Source organism: Melopsittacus undulatus, chromosome 3 (assembly GCF_012275295.1).
Source record: "Melopsittacus undulatus isolate bMelUnd1 chromosome 3, bMelUnd1.mat.Z, whole genome shotgun sequence".
NCBI lineage: Eukaryota > Metazoa > Chordata > Aves > Psittaciformes > Psittaculidae > Melopsittacus > Melopsittacus undulatus.
This window is the reverse complement of record NC_047529.1, coordinates 76,105,191-76,123,067: the sequence shown is the minus strand read 5'-3', so window position 1 is coordinate 76,123,067 and position 17,877 is coordinate 76,105,191. Positions and strand designations below refer to the sequence as shown.

General features: G+C 38.6%; 2 protein-coding genes across 4 annotated transcripts in view; both read left to right on the top strand.

Moving 5' to 3' along the window:
* The first annotated feature begins 58 nt into the window (after positions 1-58).
* On the top strand, positions 59-3,632 carry GTF2H5 (general transcription factor IIH subunit 5). 3 transcript variants are annotated; one of them, XM_031049851.2, is made up of 3 exons: positions 59-77; positions 580-696; positions 3,239-3,632. In XM_031049851.2, exons 2-3 carry the CDS (start codon positions 662-664, stop codon positions 3,417-3,419), a joined length of 216 nt encoding a protein of 71 aa, XP_030905711.1. In that variant the 5' UTR covers positions 59-77; positions 580-661; the 3' UTR covers positions 3,420-3,632. The 3 variants fall into 3 exon arrangements, with proteins under 3 accessions (XP_030905711.1, XP_005150116.1, XP_005150115.1); XM_005150059.3 differs by having other exon boundaries at positions 66-121; XM_005150058.3 differs by lacking the exon at positions 59-77 and adding an exon at positions 84-174.
* A 14,038-nt stretch (positions 3,633-17,670) lies between these two features.
* TULP4 (TUB like protein 4) overlaps positions 17,671-17,877 on the top strand; it is a 156,915-nt gene continuing 156,708 nt past the window's right edge. Inside the window, exon 1 of the mRNA XM_034060519.1 lies at positions 17,671-17,734. The gene's annotated coding sequence lies outside the window, so the exon portion shown is untranslated. The remainder of the gene's footprint in view (positions 17,735-17,877) is intronic.

Genomic DNA, 17,877 nt, shown 5'->3' with positions numbered 1-17,877 from the left:
CGCTTCAAGCAGCCTGACCAATGAGAAGGCGCTGCCGGGAGCGCAGGCTCCGGAGGGGAAGGTTGCGCATGCGCATGGTATAGTGGTGACGGTGACGGTGGCGGTTGTTGGTGGCAGTTAGGTGTGCAGTTTCCGTCGTCAGGGAAGCGGTCGGCGGCAGCGGCGGAGGGAAAGGTGAAGGGTGGGCGGGAGCGAGCAAGCGAGCATTTTCCCTGAGAAGCGGCAAAACCTGCCGGCTGGGAGAAGTCCCTGGCATTTCTAGGTGTGCGTTGGGCCTTGCTTCCCTTCGCTAAGGCCGCGTTCTGCAAGGCCGCGGCCGGTGGTTGGCCCCAGCTGCTGGAGGTGATGGTGGGGGGGCAGAAGTGCCGGGATTGCTTCTAGGAGTGAAGGGAAAAGGGAAGGCCTTTAATTTTCACAGCTCGGTTTCCAGCCTGCGCTGGGTTTGGTACCCCGGCCTGTCCCTGCGCGCTACTCCAGGCCTCTGCCGCTTTGCGTGGTCGCCGGGCAGCGCAGGTCCTGGGGAGGTGACTTATAAAGGATCGCCGAGTTCAACCAAGGCGTTGTTTCCTTTGCTTTCAGATTTATTCTTCGTTTACCTGGGAAGCCCAGAGCAAGAGTTGTGCTTGTTACCTCTTTCAGCGTTTGTGAGAAAACTGGGAAGATGGTGAATGTTCTGAAAGGTGTGCTGGTTGAATGGTTAGTAACAGCACGTACTGTCTCTTGTTGTGTCAAAGTCTACTTTTTTCTTTAGAGCTGAAAATGTTCTATGTAACTTAAGAGTCTGGACCAGAAAAAGGGAGTTATGGTGAGAAGGGGTGATGCTGAGTAAGCACATATGAGAAAAGTGAGGCCTTTGGGGGAAGAAGAGGCAGTTGTAGGTAATGCTAATTCTAAACTCCTTTTTTCTTTTCAAGATATTGTTTTCCATTTATGCTTAACCATTAGATGTACCCTCTTGTTCATTATATTGCTTACAAATAATATAGGGGGGGTTGTGTTGCTGTTAATGAACAGTGTGTTTCTTTACTGGCTCTAGAGGGAGATGGGATAATCTTTTGTCCTTTCTTTTCTGTCTTTTTTTTTTCATCAACTCCAGTCCAAATCCCAGCAAGGCTGATATGGTGTCCTGTTTGTAGATCATACTCAAACACTTTTAGTTTATGAAAGTAAGCTTTCCATGTATATGCAGTAAACATGACTAAGAATTGGATGACTAATTACCTTCAAAGTAGAAAGAAGCATAAGTCAGAATTTGTAGAATCATTGTATAGCATTATATAACATTTCTGCTGTACACTTGTAACTGCACAAAAGCAGAAGAACCTTGGACCTCTTGTGATCTGCCTGCATAAAATTGTAATCTTGCAATATCTATATTCTGAGCTGACTGGACATTAGCCAGCTGAAGCCTGAATGTCTGATGGCTATGTGTGAGCAGTTCAAAACTGCTATAATAAAAAGCTTGTCTACTCAAGTTTGGCTTCATGCTAGTATATTAATAAACCTCTGAAGCACAAAAAAAATTGCCTGCCTACAGCTGATTATATAAAGATGCTCAGAGTTCAGAATTCTTGAATGACAAGGCAAGAAGTTCTAAAATCTCAAGATGTTAGCAAAATGTTTTGTTTTGTACTTATGTGTTTATTTTACACATACCTAAAGATCTGTGTGTTTTTATTCAGCTCTGTGGCCATGTGCCACTTAGTATTAGCATGGAACTTGATCATTCTGTCTCATAACAAATCTGTAGCATTTGTTATGCCATCAGATGTTTTCAACAGCTGCCTGGGAAGCTGACCTTTGGGGTGGGTTTGCTAGCCCTTGGTTTGGTTTTGTTTGTTTTCTCCCCACTTTTGCATAAGGGTGGCCTATGATTTGGCACAAAATTTAATCCAGGGAGAAGATGAAGAATTACTATAAATCTGTCCTCTTCTTTACACTTCAGACACAAGTTTTTTACAACCCAGTTTTCTGAGGATGTTTAAGATACCAAATGGACAGGCAGTGAAAAAAAAAATCAAACCAACCCACTTCTGAATGTGTAAATAATGAAAATAAAATAGTGAAATGTTGTGCAGGTATTTTTCTATGTTGGTGCTTTTCTGAAGGCACTATATCAGGGATCATAATCTTCAAGTACTGTAATGAGATCAGTGTTTCTGCTGTGACATAGACCTATTGGCAGTGATTACAGCTCTGTATGTTGATTGTGTGAAAACCATTCTCTGCATACCGCCTAGCTAGGACAAAAGCTATTGCTACTGATGTGAGTCACTGAAATACAGCAGAGTGAAACAAGCAAAAATTAAACCTCCTTGCACCCATCCAAAGGGGCATGTAATATTGTGCTTAAAAGGAAAGATTTGAAGAGGAGTTCTTTAAAGATTTAAGAATTATTGTGTTGCCAAAACAACTGTGTTCATAATTTTGAAGTGTTCAGAGCTACCTGATTCCAGTTTCTTGTATTTCTTGCACATATTCTTCAGCAGTTGTTGCATTTAAATACTAAGTTTTACCAAAGAACATGCTTTTCCTAGTTTGTAAAAGAGTATTGGAATGATATTGCCTGAACATGTCCAAATTTTGGTAGATCAAGAAACCACTTTAACTAGCAGTTTAGTATAATGGAGCTGTTCCAGTTACCTGCAATATCCATACTTCCAAAATATTTTCTTCTGAACTTGTAAATTTAATTTAGGAGGTAACATCATAAAAAAGAGACTTTTTGGTCACTATGTGATAAATGTACAATTCATGCATACATTACTATTTTTTCTCTATGCTGTACCACTTTGAGTGGGATCAGTGTTCCCCTGGGTTTTGTTTGTTCTTAAACAAAAATATGCTTTAAGAAAACATGGGTTTATGGTTCTATTACTGAAGATAAAAATACAAGTTCAAACTTGCCTTACTTAAGTGTTGGTTTGGTTTGTTGTTTGGTTGGTTTTGGGTTTTTTTTTTAAGTTACTTAAACAGCATAGGGATGCACTCTGCTAATCAAGCAGCATGTACTTATTTGACTTTATCTATTTATCTTTAAGGTAACCCAAGCATTTACTACTGTGAAATAAACAACTTTTTCAAAGGCTTCATAAACTTTAAGTTGTAAGCGGTTCTTGAAATTAATATTGATTTCCCATCAGAATTTGGTAGTGTTTTCACATGGTGGTTTTTCTGTTGGTTTTTAACTCTATCTTGCTACAGTGAGGTGGGATATGACTTGTGTTTGTCTCTACAGCGACCCAGCAATGAAGCAGTTTCTGCTCTACTTGGATGAGTCAAATGCATTGGGAAAGAAGTTCATCATACAGGACCTGGATGAAACTCACGTCTTTGTATTAGCTGAGTTGGTTAACTTCCTCCAGGAGAGAGTGGGCGAGTTAATGGACCAGAACTCTTTTCCTATTACTCAGAAGTAGAAAGTCTAGAGAAATGAGATAACTGCAAGTTTTGGAATAATGAATTTCAATAGCTTGGATTGTTGCTGTTTTAATAAATGCACTGTGGTTACTAAGTTCCACATGGGAGTGGGTACTCTAGAAAGTGGATCATTTTCATAGACACACTCTTGAATTGTATTTATAAGTTTGAAAAAATTGTGGTATCTTTATTAAAATCCTTAAAATGATACACTTGAGAACTTGACTAGCGAATTTTTGATGCATGCTCCCTGTTTTTTCCTTTTTTTTTTTTTTATCTTGCAAGGTGGTATGAGCCAAAAGTTAGAGTAGTGTTTCTGTACTGGAATGCTGCAAGAACATCCCTGACATATTACATTCCTGTGGAATTGAAATAATTTGAAGAATGTCTGTTAAAGTATACTCTATATTTGATGGAACATCTCCATAAGATGGAGCCATAGTCAGTGCTTTAACTTAGTAGGGTTTATACACCAAAATTAAAGTTGGTGAAAGCTGTTTGTTTGTTTTGTTGGTTTTTTTGTTTTCTGTCCCCCCCACCTCCCCAACATTTTATAAATGCCCCATGCTACTTGCCTGCTTCTACTGAGGCTACGCTTTCTGTTTTCTTCTGGGTTTGGAGAGTGGTGGTGGGACTCTAGGAGTTTGGAGGGGAGGGAGGCATATGAGGAGGTAGAGACAAAAAAATCCATTAACCCAGATCATCCCATTTTAATTTTAAACCGATTACTTGCATATCAACAATAGCAAATTAAAGGGGTAAAATAAATGGGAGAATGGGAGACCAATCCTTTAGATATAATTGCTTCTATTTTTACACTGAAGCTGATACTTAGTCACAAAAGGCCTATGTGATCAGGAAGGGGAAATAAAGACTTGCTTGGTCTAGCTGTGAAGAAAGCTGGTTTTGATTTTTTTTTCTTTTTCTGGTGGTGGTGGGTTTTTGTTGTATGTGTTTTTTTTTAATTCAGCTTAGTTCTGCATTCCCTATAGCACTTTACTGTGAAGAGAAAGCCATACATTTTCATAGGGGTTTTTTTGGTTTGGGTTTTTTTTTTTTTGTTGTTGTTGCTTTTTGGTGGGCTTTTTTTGTTTGTTTTATGCTGTATTTGTACCTTACTATCCCAAACCCTGGCTTATTTAGTAAGTTGGCTAGTGTATAATGATAAAACCTGTGAGGTTTTCTGTCTACAAATATGGCAGATGCAGATTACAGAAACAAGCAGAATAACACACACTACCTTATCTCAGCCTACTTTCTACTCAAAATAGCCAAATTTATTTGATCTTTAAGTCATAATTTACAAATGCAAGACTTCTAGGATATTACTTCAAATGGAAGCTTGGTTTTCAGAGCTGCTCGTGTACATCAGATAGATGCCATGTTTTTATTTTTTTGGGAAAAACAAGTGAAATAGACTTTTATAAGGAACAGGGTTTTCTACTGACTCAGACCATTTCTTTTTTTTCCTTTGTCCAGTGGATATCAGATTAGTTTGTGGCTTTGGTTTGTTGGTTGTACTTGTTTGGGGTTTTTGTTTTCCCCAGTAATAGGAAAGTTTCAGGAGAAAGTTTCATTAGATGTTCTTAATCAGAAAGCTTTCCAAAGTTCTGCTGAATTACATATATTCAAGCTCATGGGGATGAGCAAATAGTCCTGTAGAATTTAGCTTCTGGTATCCTTCCTCTCTGACTGTATAGAACAATTGAGTTTGGTCCAAGTTGTTTCTTCCTTTTACAAGTGGAAGCTTCCTTGGTCACATATATCAAGAAGCAGCTACGCATCTTCATTTGATACAAAAAGCTGAAATCTTTTAGTAATGCTGTGTTGTTTCTTACGTTTTTCTTGATGTTGGTCTAACATGGACCTCTTAACTGTTATTTTATGGAAGATTATCGGATGCTTATTTGGCGCATAATCAGTAGTCTTTACATGGCATGATAGCTTCATGCAATTTATTATTTATTATCTTTTCTTTGGGATCTTATTTTCCATCCAGATTTTGATGAAAGGTAATTGATCCTTCCATCTCTTTTCATATGGCAGCATTTGAAAAGTCATGTTAGAATTACGCCTGGGCAGCTTACCTCTATTTAGTATGTCTAGTGCTACACTTCTATTGTGATTTTCCTTTTAAACCTATGATAGATTTCTTACAGTTCTTGTCTTTTTCTCCTAGTTAATTGTGCTTAATTAGGCTTCGACCCCTCCTGCAACCTAACCAGGCCTAGCTGATTCTAAGCTGGAAAGATAAACAAAAGATAAAATAAACAAATTGGTATCACCTTACGGGGTCTAAGGAGCTGAGTTCTTTGTAGTTTGGTTTCTTTGCAGGGTTTTTTTTCTTTTTGAAGGTATATAATCCTAGACTTTACATGCTTTATGCTTTTTAAAATGCATACATATGTGTGTGTGTATATATGTATTTCCCAGATGGGAGAAAAGCAGATACTAGCTTTAAAAATATCAAGACACTCTGAGATAGTTAATATTTACACTTACAGATTTTAAATGTTTTCTCTGGCTTTCATTTAGGTGTGAAGTATTATTGATAAGCAGAGCTTGGAATGAAACATTGTGTTATGAGTATCTTTATTAAAGGCTGGAAGCTTTGAGAATAAAAGATTAAGGAAATCTGTTTAAATATATACATGTATCACTAATAAAGTTGATATGGTGAGGACATCAGCTTTCACTGTATTTGGAATATATGTTAATGTAACATTTCTATCCATAGCTAGTAAGTTCACTTTTTTTGCTGTTACCTGGTACAGGGACTGTATACACTGCTCAGGTCCTGCCTGATTAGCAAAAAAAGAGCTTAAATAACAGATTCCTCATGGCATCTTATTGAAGCAGCAGATTTTATCTTGATGGGCTTTCACTGCTATGGGTTGAGCCGGTGCTTCACTTTTTGCTTTCAGTCCAAATTCAAAGTATCTTAACTATAGGAGCATGGTAGGTTAATTACCTAAAGGACACTTATTTTAACTTAATTTCTTATTTGGTACTTAACTTACATCCAAAAAGGCTTTCAAGTTCATTTGTTTGTGTTTTGTGATATAAACAGTTGCTCTTGGGTAGTTACTGTAACTTTGAACAGGTTCCAAAATGCCACTTTAATTAACACGAATACAGAAGCTAGAGAATAATATCTGACAGAAAGATGAGAGATCTAAAGCAGGTAAGAATTTGGACAATGCAATCAAGGCATTTGTTAAATGGAAAAAGAGGGGTGGAAACTGAAAACGCAGCTTCCTATTAAAATAATCAATAGTACCTAATTTTAATTGAAAATGTAACTGTTTTGTGGGTTTTGGTGTTTGGGTCTGCTTTTGCTTGTTTGGTTTGGTTTTTGGTGGGGTTTTTTTTCAAGCCTCAGATTATTTTTTAAGTTTGCTTGTTAATAGTTTGCCTATTCTTACTCAAAGTTACCTCTGCAGGACCATCTCAAGTATTCAATAACAAAATAGACAACATGTATTTTATGTATTAACAAGATTGTTTATGGTGAATTTAAGATAATGGTATTTCATTTTGTTGTTAAAATTACTTATTTTAACCTTTTAACACCATAAAAATGTCCAGTTTTAGTCAGCCCCTAGGTTGAGCTTCCTAAAGTAGGGCTGTAAAAACCGTATATTAAAAATGTTATATATGTTATTTTTATATATATTACTTATATATATTGTGTATATATCTCTCTCTATAAAACCAACGAGTCTTTAATCATGGAATCATAGAATAGTTAGGATTGGAAAGGACCTCAAGATCATCTAGTTCCAACCCCCCTGCCATGGGCAGGGACACCTCACACTAAACCATATCACCCAAGGCTTCATCCAACCTGGTCTTGAACACATGCTCTTTTGCTTTCAGTCCAAGCCAGAGCAAAGAAGTCCTGCAGTGAGATAGGAGGAGGGATGAGCAACTCACAGTGAATCCATGAGGGCCTCCATCTTTTACATGATAAATTCCACTCCCTGCCTGGAACAGGAAGGTGTCGCTTTCCCGGTGGTGATCATAAGAGGCGATCCCTATGGTGCCAATCCGCTTCCTCTCCTGCAGCAACTCCTCTTCACAAGAGTACATCCCATAGTCCAAGATGGCCTAGATAGTAGATCCTATCAGAATGAGGTCCTTCAGGATAATTTTTCTTCACAAACGTGAAGTCGTGAGGGGCTATTGCCATCATGTAGCCGTGATACTTCCGCGTGTCTGTGAGCAGTTTCCGAAGCTGGCTCCAGGAATGTCTCCCTACATAGAAAGGTTCCAGTTTGGGCTGTTCCTCTCTCTGGACCTTCTCCTCTCTGCCCGCAGTTTCAAAGATCCCGAGGCCCAGCTGTTCAGTTTCCATGGCTGCTGCCATGTTGCATGTTTGGCGCTCACGGCGTAAATAAACCAACACAGGTTGAGGGGTATATTTTGCTCTCCCAACCAGGCAGTAGGCCACTGAAGAAACAGTAAGATTTCATAATAAATCTTTTTCAGTTCCCAGTTCCACAGCAGATTCTCATCCTTTTGTCACACTGACTTGTTGATTATCCCACAAATGGTCGCATTAGAGCTGATGGTGGTTACTGTGAAATGAGGTATTACTCAATATTTCAGAACTAGGTGTCAATGTTTGTTTTGTAATTCAGGCTTTGGCAAGTCTTACATGTACTTCACAAACTTAAGGGTTCAATAAATTGGTGAAGTTCATAATGATGGAAGAATAAATTCTTCCTAAACTAAGTCATTATCTTTGGTCTTGTGATTTAACAACTAATAAGAAATTTTTTAAATAGGGCATCTTAGAGAAATATGATGCAAAGTTTTTTTTGGTTTTTTTGTTTGTTTGTTTGTTTTTTTTTAATGAAAATTTGTGGAATACAAGTAATATTTTACCCGTCTTTATTTCCTATAAAAAGATTCTCAGGACCGAAGACTGAACAATTTGGAGGCAGACCAGTAAGGGGAGCTCTTAGCAATATTTTAAACTGCTTTTTAAAGAGTTGCTGTAGCATGGGTAGTGGTGGGTCAGAGATTTACCTTGCGTTGGAGAATTAGTATCTTGCTCTCTGGATACACTTCTTGCTGGAGATGGACATTCCACTTCAAAGGATTCTTTGGTAAAGGTATTTGCAGAAGGAGATTTTAGAATGTAGTATCTTCAGCTCTGAAATGGCTTAGATGTTTATTTATCTGGTGTTTTCTATCTGTGCTTTAAAATGATATGTCTGACGCGTGGTCTTCCCTTCAGATGTTACTGGTAGGTCTGTGTATTTCTACACCACTAGCCTGCTTTAGGAGTTCATCTGTATTAACATATCTTTTTTTTCTTTTTTTTTTTTTTGTGAGTGTAAACCACAGGACATTATTGATACATTTGGAAGTAACTTATGAAGTTGGGGTTTTTTTCCTCTATATTTCCTCCTCATAAAAACCGCATGTGGTTGTAGGGTACCTGTTCCTCAGAGCACTGCGGATTTCTGCATCTGTATCCCTATTGTGCTGCTAATAGTACACAGAAATGAGACAGAGAGAAGGTTTTCCCTCATTACTCTCAAAAGTGAATAGTTTTTATTGGCTTACAGCTATATAAAGGTAAAATTTAGTATGATCCCTAACCAAACAAAAACCCCACAGCACCTACCAGTTAAGTTTTAATATGAAGGAAGAAAAACCCTGACATAATACCTTGGTTATTAGTGATTGTATTTTTGTATACACAAAAAGTAATTTTCTCCCCTCTGTGTAGCAGTAATAAGCAGATTAGCTGCGGAATAGAAATGAACTATAAAATGCTGTCCAGTGAATAAATTTAAAATGTGAAAACTTTACAGGTGTTGGTAACAACAACAGGAATAAGGTTCCTGGAAGAAATCTCATTTTCAAGTTAATATTTTTCTTTTACCAAAAGAAAAGCAGGCTCATAATACCTATGCAGGAACGTTGTGCTCAAACACACTAAAAAAAACCCATCCAACACCAAAACTGACAGGCAATTGATTAGCCATAAACTAGCCTTTCAGGAAAGAAACAGCAAGCAAAATTTATGGATTACTATAGATTAAAGGGATTGTCTGGCTGAGCTGTACAGTTGCTCACTTTTCTAATACAGGAAAGATGGACCCAGTTGTAAATTACAGGACATGCAGAACAATGGGTATGCCTGTAGCTCTGAAGAGATTGCTTGCAGATAAGAAACTTTTGCACATTTCTATAGTGTTGGGTAGCTGATATACTGTCAGTAGTGAGAGGTAAACATACCAAGCAAACCTCTCTAATCTGTCAGCATTTTGTGTGTTCTGTTCTGATATTTCAAAGCTAGAGGGGTGAGATAAGATGAAAGAGATATGAGGTAGGAAATAAGGGGGAGAGTATTTTATGCTTCTGATTAGCATTTCCTGTTAATTCTGAAATTGAACAAGATCACAAGGAGCATAAGGACAAAAGTGAGATAAATTGCACTCATTTTTAATTCTATATCCAAAAATGTACTTGCAATTAACTAGAATTTAATTGGTTTATAGAAGGTCCTCTATTTATCATCAGAGCCAACATATCATGAGGACTGGGAGAGCAGGTTTTCTTAATGTTATGTCTGTTTATTCTGCCTTGCTTTTGTCCTGCATGGGACTGCTTTTTCCATGTGGAATGATAGTGTAGTTTTGTTTCCTTTTAATCTCTGGTTTCTCCTACACTGGCAACTTTATTGGGTATAAAATGTGTTTTGCATGTGTGTGGTATGTATATCATTAGATATATATGTATTGCAGAAGCTAGAGATTCAGCAGGGATGAGTAACCCTGGAATAATGATAGTCTTCTGTGTCATCAACCAATTTGAAACGAAGATATGGAAGAAAAAAGTCTCTCTTCAGCTGTAATATGAAGTGTGCTCCCTGCATTTGACTTTGCTTTTGGTCTGAGACTAATTATATATTTTAATTTTGGGAAGGTCATAAAGTCAGTATAAAATTGAAGAAAAAAGAAACTTGTCTTCTTAAGGAGTATTTGAAATTGATGTTGTCAAGCACAGCCATGGTGAGGTCAGTGTGATAGAGAACTGTGACAGCTTTTTGTTGCTGGTTAGGTTGCCATTTGGGCAAAGGCAGCTGCAAACAGCATTTGAGAGGAGGGATGAGGAGTGGGCAAAGCTAAACACCTGAAAAGAGCTGTGAGGAGGACAAGGGAACCTGAGGTCTTGGAACTAGTATATCTTTCCCCTTTGGGGTCTGAGTAGCTTTATCTGTCTATCTACCTATCTATCTATTTATGTATTTATTTTAAAGCCGTTTCTGTCTGTCCAGCCTGCTGTGGGACAACAGGAGCCAGAAGGAGCTGTGGGAAAGAGGGATTCTGTGGCTGTATATATTTCACTAGGTGGTTCCTAAAGTTGTTTGCTACAAGCATGAAAACAAAGTATACCGAGCTGAAACCGCCTTTTTGATGTGCAGAGTTATTCTTCTAGTTCCTTTTTACTTTGTTCAAGTTGCTAACTACAAGAAGCAATCCGCCATGCCTCTCAATTTGAAACAGTGAAGGAGGCTTTCAGGTAGTGCAATTTTTTGTTATCATTATAGTTGCATAAAGATCATAACCAAAGCAAATCATAGAAACGAAGAAAGAAGATTGTCATAAATGGCCTAAGTTTAAGAGTAGTGGTCAGGTATTGGCAACGCCTCATCCTTGCTCAAGCTTGAGATTAATCACTTGTACCAATATTTTACTAGTCAGGAGGCTCACATTGAGAATCAGAAGTTGGATGTGCTGGAAACTTGCCACTCTTGGGTCTAGGGAATGTCAAAGTCTGGATTTTTCAGTGTCAAAAACTGCTACACTCAAAACATGACTGGTACTTTTCTCCTTTATCCTAGCACCCAGTATGTAATGATGACAGTTGTACACATTTGTAATGTCTGTGACGACATGCAGTAACGTAGTAATGAAGTGTCATGTACAATGAAAAGGGTGATATATAGATTTATTTTTCTTCTCTTTTAAAAGTATGAAAATAAAAATCTGAGAAATGTGAGAACTTCTGTGTGCACAAAATTTATTCGAAGTATGATCTCTGGTGCCAAGTGATTGATCTTTTTTAATGATGCAGGCATTTAAACATATGTAAATTGTGTAACAAGTGTTGAGAACATAGACAAAATGCCAAGCCATTAGTTCACATTTCCTCCAGATGTCGGTGAGAAAGTCATTAAAAAGTAATAAATATACAAAGCAAATATTAGCAAAGCAGTTAAGGGTTTGTTCAAGCAAATGTAAACTTATTACCAAATGCAGCAAACTTACTGTTCAGAGTTGTTCTGCTAGTTTCTGAGACCTGATCATATGTGATACTGAGCACTACATTTAACAGTACTATTTTTACTTGTGCCTTACTGCTAGAGCTGTGAAAAGTAATTCTCTCTGAGAAGGGTAGATGTTAGCAACATTGTTGTGGTGAGACTATCTCGTCACTTAAAGAATAGTTCACATTTAAGATAATAAGAGAAAAGGGAAGAAATACTTAGTAAAGGTGAAAAAAAAAATCAATGAATAATTTCCATGTTTGGCACATAAGTTATTTTACAAATGTTGAATTTCTATTCCACTTAGTGTGTCTTGTCCAATTTTCCCATTTACCCAACTGTTTCTGTTCTTATCTGCAAGATATTTTTCAAATACTTCTGTGCCATTTACACCAGATGGATAACTGAGTTTGTCCTTACTGTTCTCCTTCTTGAATACAAGCACAGGATCTTTTTGTATATGCTAGATTTGGCAGACTTAATTTAAAAAAAAAAACAAAACAAAAACAAACCAACCCAAAATTGCTGCTGCTTTTAATGTGTCAGTTTTCAGGATCCTCGGATGATATCTGTAATGTTCAGGTTACATTAAGCTCCTTGAAGGGAGGTGGGTGGGGTGGAATATAGGTGGAACGTTGGAGCTGCTTACACAACAAAAAACGAGACAGGAGGAAGCTGGAGCGAACAGCCAGTCGAATGGAGGGTTTGGTTAATCTCTTCAGCTACTGAGGAAATCCTTGCTCTTTCGGGGAATCCACCCAGGCAAGCTGACTTGTTTCTCTTTTTCTGATGCATTCCTCTGTGGTGGAGGAAAATTGCAAGGTTAGGTACATCAAAAGGAAAATGCCTTTTGGAATCAGTTAAGCATATAGAGCTAACAAAAATGAGTTAAGTTTGCGTACGAAAAAAAGTGCGAGTAGATTTGCATGTGAAAAAAGCGAGCAAGTTTGCATGCAAAACTCTCCAATGCATCAAAAGTGGGACAGTAATTCATGATGGAAGTCCAAATAGAGGTAAAAGAGGAAGATAGAACAATGGAGACATCTATAAGAATACACAAGACAGTTGTATTGTGAAACAAGACAGTTAAGTATCAATTCTAGTTTAGGTCCTGTAGGTAGCATTCTGCAAGGTGAAGTGTTCATTGCCCTTTCTTACAACACATAAAGACAACTTACAATTTATTCTTTTTATTTTAGGGTATTTTGGTATTTCTCAGCTTCCCTTTCTTTGCTGAAGGCCTGAAAAAAAATGAAGTGAAATAATGACATACCTAATCTGAGTTTTAGGCTTCTTCATTGTGTAGCAAATGTGATTGAGTTGGGAGCCCCTTAAAGTCTTTACTTAATTATTTTTGTTAATAATTAATTTTAACAGCTTGTAATGGAAATAAACTGAAATAAAAGGCTATATTTCAGTTCCTTTCTACAGATAAATTGTACCAGTGATGGACTCTGTGTTCAAAAGAGAACTATATTTGCTCAACTACAGCAGAATTCCTTATGGCTAGGAGGGATATTTCAAGAAAGCCATCCAGTACTGCCAAGCAAAGACATGTCAGGCTGGACAGCTGAAATTAGAGAATTTTCTCTTCTTGAAATCTGTAAATATTAATGAAATTTCCATGTTGTTTGGGCTACATTTCAGGTAAAATCTTACCCTGAGCTTGGACTTCTTTCCATATTCATTCTACTAAATGTTGGGAAGTCCAACGTATGAACTGTACAACAGCAATACTGATGCAGTCTTCTGAGAATTCAGTAGCCAGCAGCAAAAAAATAGTCACAATGGAAGCAGCTCTTGTAGATGATCTAAGTAATGAGAGGTGTGAGCAGGACTTCCCTTTATATCGCTGTTCTAGACTGAAAGTTCATCAAATATTTTTTTCTATTGGCAGTTTAAATAGAATTTAAATTATTTTTCAGAAAGGGTAAACTTTCCATGCAAAGACCTCAGTCCTGCCAATACTTAGGCATATTACTGCACTGAACTTAAAGATACTGATAAGCTTGAGTATGGCTCTAACTGCATGCCAATGTTGAACTCATTTTGCTTATCTGCTAATGATTACACTTGAAAGATGCAAGAACTTTTTTTTTTTTTTGTAGAAATAGGCCACTTTTCACTTAAGTAATTCAATAATTGTTTTGGTTTATTTTCCTGTCTTAGCTACCTTGCCTTACTATATCTGTATCTTGAAATGAAACTGTCTTTAGGATGAGATTAATTATGAAGAGCTACATCCCCAAAAATAATTAAAATATTAAAACAAAAGCCCCAAGATAAGGGATTTGAAAGTCTCTTAAGAATCATGGTTACATTTGATTTTTCAGGTGCATTTTCCCCTTTTCATGGAGCATATGTAACACTCATAGGAAGTGACTGTATTTAAAAAACCAAGTACCTTTGACTTTACATATAACGACTATATAGAGAAGTATCAGCCCAGCAGTTCTAGGAATATAATGCCTATAGAAATAACAGTTTTGATCTTTACAATGATAATGTTTCTTACATTTGGAAAACAACCAGGTTCTGTGTTTTGTTTTCTGTCCAAACATACTCAAGTTGTATAATTGAGCATAAATAGAGTGAGCTTGCAAATGAGGAAGAAATCACAAAAAGTGAAATGATATGTAAGAAAAATGTGTGTCTGAAGTGAAAACATTTAATGAAGATAACATTGAGATGTTCTGGTTGGGCAGACTAAGGAAGGTGAGTTGAAGAAACTGTTTTCATAGGTTTTCTTTTTGAAATAAATAAAATGCATTCAAATTCATGTAGTTGCTCATAGATGAATGGAATTCATCATCTGCCTTCGTAAATGGTCACAGCTTGTTATTTTAAAGGTGTCTGTCCTCTCCCCCCCCCCTTTTTTTAAAGAGGTATATTAACAAAATCTTCCTGAAAAAGAGGGGACACTCTTTGGTACCTTAAGGAATGAATTTGGTTCCTTAAGGAATGGAATTAAGCATTTATAGAAATGGACAGATACTGGAGTACAGCTTGGTAAGATGTAAAAGCATAGGCCTGGTCATGACTGAAATGAGCAGAGCTGATTTCCTTCTGAAAAGGCACCTGTCCTATTGCCTTTGATCTTAAATTCACAATATTCCAATAGTAAACATGAATTTACAGAATTTTCTGTACAGTTTCTTGACAGAACTTTTATTATCCAGTCAAGCTGGCAAGGTAGCTAAACTTTCCTTTACATCAATAATACCAAGAAGTTAAAAAAATAAGGGTGGGGGTTAGGCTTCATAAAAAATTAACAATGTTGCATGATAACACAATTTTAGGTTAATGTCTCTATTCATTTGTACTGCTGAAGTTGCATTAAATGTTGCAGTTGGACTATTGAAATGTTTATGCTATTATCGCCATAACATAATGAACTGGTGCTTTAGGTCAAGTTGATTACATTGGAAGAAGGGATGGAGTAGACTAGCGAAGGAAGACATTGTCTCCCCCCTTTGAGTTTTCTGTGGTTTGTACGTATCTTTAAATATAGTTTCAAATGTGAATTCAGTGGCTTTTAAAATGTTTGATTATCCTAGAGATTTATCTTTAAGTCACAGAGAAAGTGTAAGATAGTAGTAACACAAAACTGATGCAGAACAGTAGTAGTATTTTCCTAAGTGTGGTCTGCCTTTGCATTTACAGAGCACCAGTATGCTGTAGGCAAGTTAAAAGAGCGTGTGCTGTTTCTGTAGATAATAGAGGTTTTGACTTATGTTTTCACTTTGAAAAATGAGGCCTTAACTACAAGGATACTCCTGGGTTCCAGTCACTCAGATCACGGACTTGATCTGAGATTGTTGTTGCTTCCTTTCTGCACATGGGTGTAGTCAGTCCCTGATTTGGAATCAGGTCTTGCTGATTCACAGATGCAAATGAAAAATTGCTCTTCTGTTGCAAGGTTTAACATAGCTATAGGCTGTGTTTTATGTATAGCCTATTAACATAGGCTATGTCTAACATAGCCTGAAGAATCTGGTTCTAGTTCCTGGGATTCTTCTGTGAATTCTATGTGAATTTGTTTTGGGTTTTTTTGGGGGGTTTTTTGTTGTTTTTTTTTTAATTATGTGTGATGTTGATAGCTGAAGCAACGATAAGAGAGTCCATCTTCCTGTGTATTTTCCTTTAGTCCTCAACATGTCATAGGGTGCAGAACAGATAGGACTCCTGCATGATATCACTCAGAGTCAGGATCACAATTTGTAGAGGCTGGTGAACAACTACCTGTTTTCTCTTGTGATCACAAAGGCAGCTACAGGCAACTTCTAAAACAGCTGAGAGGAGGGACTAGTAATCAACACTTTTACACTCTTAGCTAATGTGCCAGGGTGGAGAGAACAGGATTACAAAGCGGGTTAAAGCTGCAGCTGTGTTTTGGAAATCTACTCTGATGTTTTTTTGTTTTACTACCTGAACTTACTTCTTATGGCCTATAAATGGGGAATTGATCCAAGGCCACATAGCTTAAGTTAAACACAAGAATTGAGTGATACAGTAGTTTTAGCTGGTTTAGCTCCTCAAAATTTTCTACTGAAGAAGTAATCCCCATATAATAAACGTACGCCTGCCAATAAGAGTGGTGGCTGTCTTTTGGTTCAGGAACCCTGGTCTTCAGAGCTCACCAGTTGATAACTATTGTAATGTACCCAGAAATGGGGCCCTAACTCCCTGATAACTTATTGCACTTAAGCGATATGACTGTTATTCTACCTTTAAGAGATGCCCAAAGGTTTAGCCTATGTAATGCAACTGAAAATCCTCAATGAAAAAGGCAACTTTTTTCTAAATGAAAATTAACAGATGAAATCCATACCTAGCTCTAACACATTATCTCAGGTTTCAGCCTTCCAGATTTTCACAGACGTAGCTGATCCTCTGGCACAAAGTTTGTCCCATTCTTGCTATAGGTTGTACGAGAAAATCCTTAAAAAAATATTTGAGGAATAGTGTGAAAAATATTTACCCTTTTAGTTTCTGAAATGGTACATTTGGATTACTAAAGCCAGCATGGGATTGGGCTTTTTCACTTCTGGCTCCCCAAACACTGTGCTCTAGGTGGCTTTTTTAGAGGTGATAGTTACAGTTTGTTCCTGGTTCCCTTAAGCTGCCAAGTGCTTCACACTTTCTGTGTTTAGGCATTTCGTTGCTCCTTTCTGAAGGAATGTGCACTGAATGCAATACAGAAATACCAGAATACAGCTTCAGAGTTTGTTTACCATGCAAATCCCTTTTAGCTGGGGCTTCCCTAGGTCTTGTAGTGTTGATACCTCTGAACTGTATCCTGAACTGACAAGTTTCAGGATAGAGGCATTCTCTCCCATAAAACACCCCCTTGACGAGTTATTTGTAAGCATATTTTCTGGGAGCAAAGGTTACGCTTCACATGGTCAACACGATTTTCATCAGCTGTAACTTTCCATGAAAGCAGAAGTGCGGGAATACCAAGGTTTTGCTGGGAGGGGTATGTGGTGGGACTTGGTGCACCAACTCTTCCAACCTTCCGTGCTAGCTCTGAAGGTAGGAGGGACAAGCCAGCTCTAAGCGCTTTGGTATCAAGTAACGCTCACTACCATGTACAGCCGTGGCTGTCTGTAACGCACCCCGCGATTGCCTCCTCAGAGGAAGGTAAGGGAGTTGAAGGAATGAGGGGGGACAGGGTGGCGGCAGCCTTGGTCCCCCCGGCTCTTTCCCCTTGCCAAGCGAGCCGTTATCTCGTCGCGTTACGGTGCCATGGCGCTGGCCGGACTCCACGAACGGGCCCTGGCCTTCCAGAGGGCGCCTGGGCTTCACGCGCCGAGGGTCTAGAGCTCATCATAAACCATTCCCCCCGCTCCGGTTCCCGGTGGCGCCCGGCGCTGCGGGAGAGAGAGCGGGGGCGGAGCCGGGCCGGGGAAGTGTGGTGGTCACGTGGCGGGGGTCACGTGGCGGGGGAGTCGGGCCCAGCCGCCGCTGCTGCTGCCGATCCGGTAGCGGTGAGAGACGGGGCCGGGACGGCGGGAGGAGGAGGTGCGCGGGAGCGGGGAGGGAGCGAGCCCGCGATGTGTGTGTGTGGGGGGGGGGGGGTGCGAGTGGCCTCCGCTCTCTCCGCCGAGGTGAGTGCGGGCAGCGGTGGAAGGGCCGCAGGGTGGGAGCGCCGCCGGGGGCGGGAT

Bases quoted from the DNA above. Each gene is read 5' to 3' on its own strand.
- GTF2H5 (XM_031049851.2), top strand. From the start codon at position 662: ATGGTGAATGTTCTGAAAGGTGTGCTGGTTGAATG. The intron at 697-3,238 runs GTTAGTAACAGC...TTGTCTCTACAG, and splicing joins AAAGGTGTGCTGGTTGAATG to CGACCCAGCAATGAAGCAGT.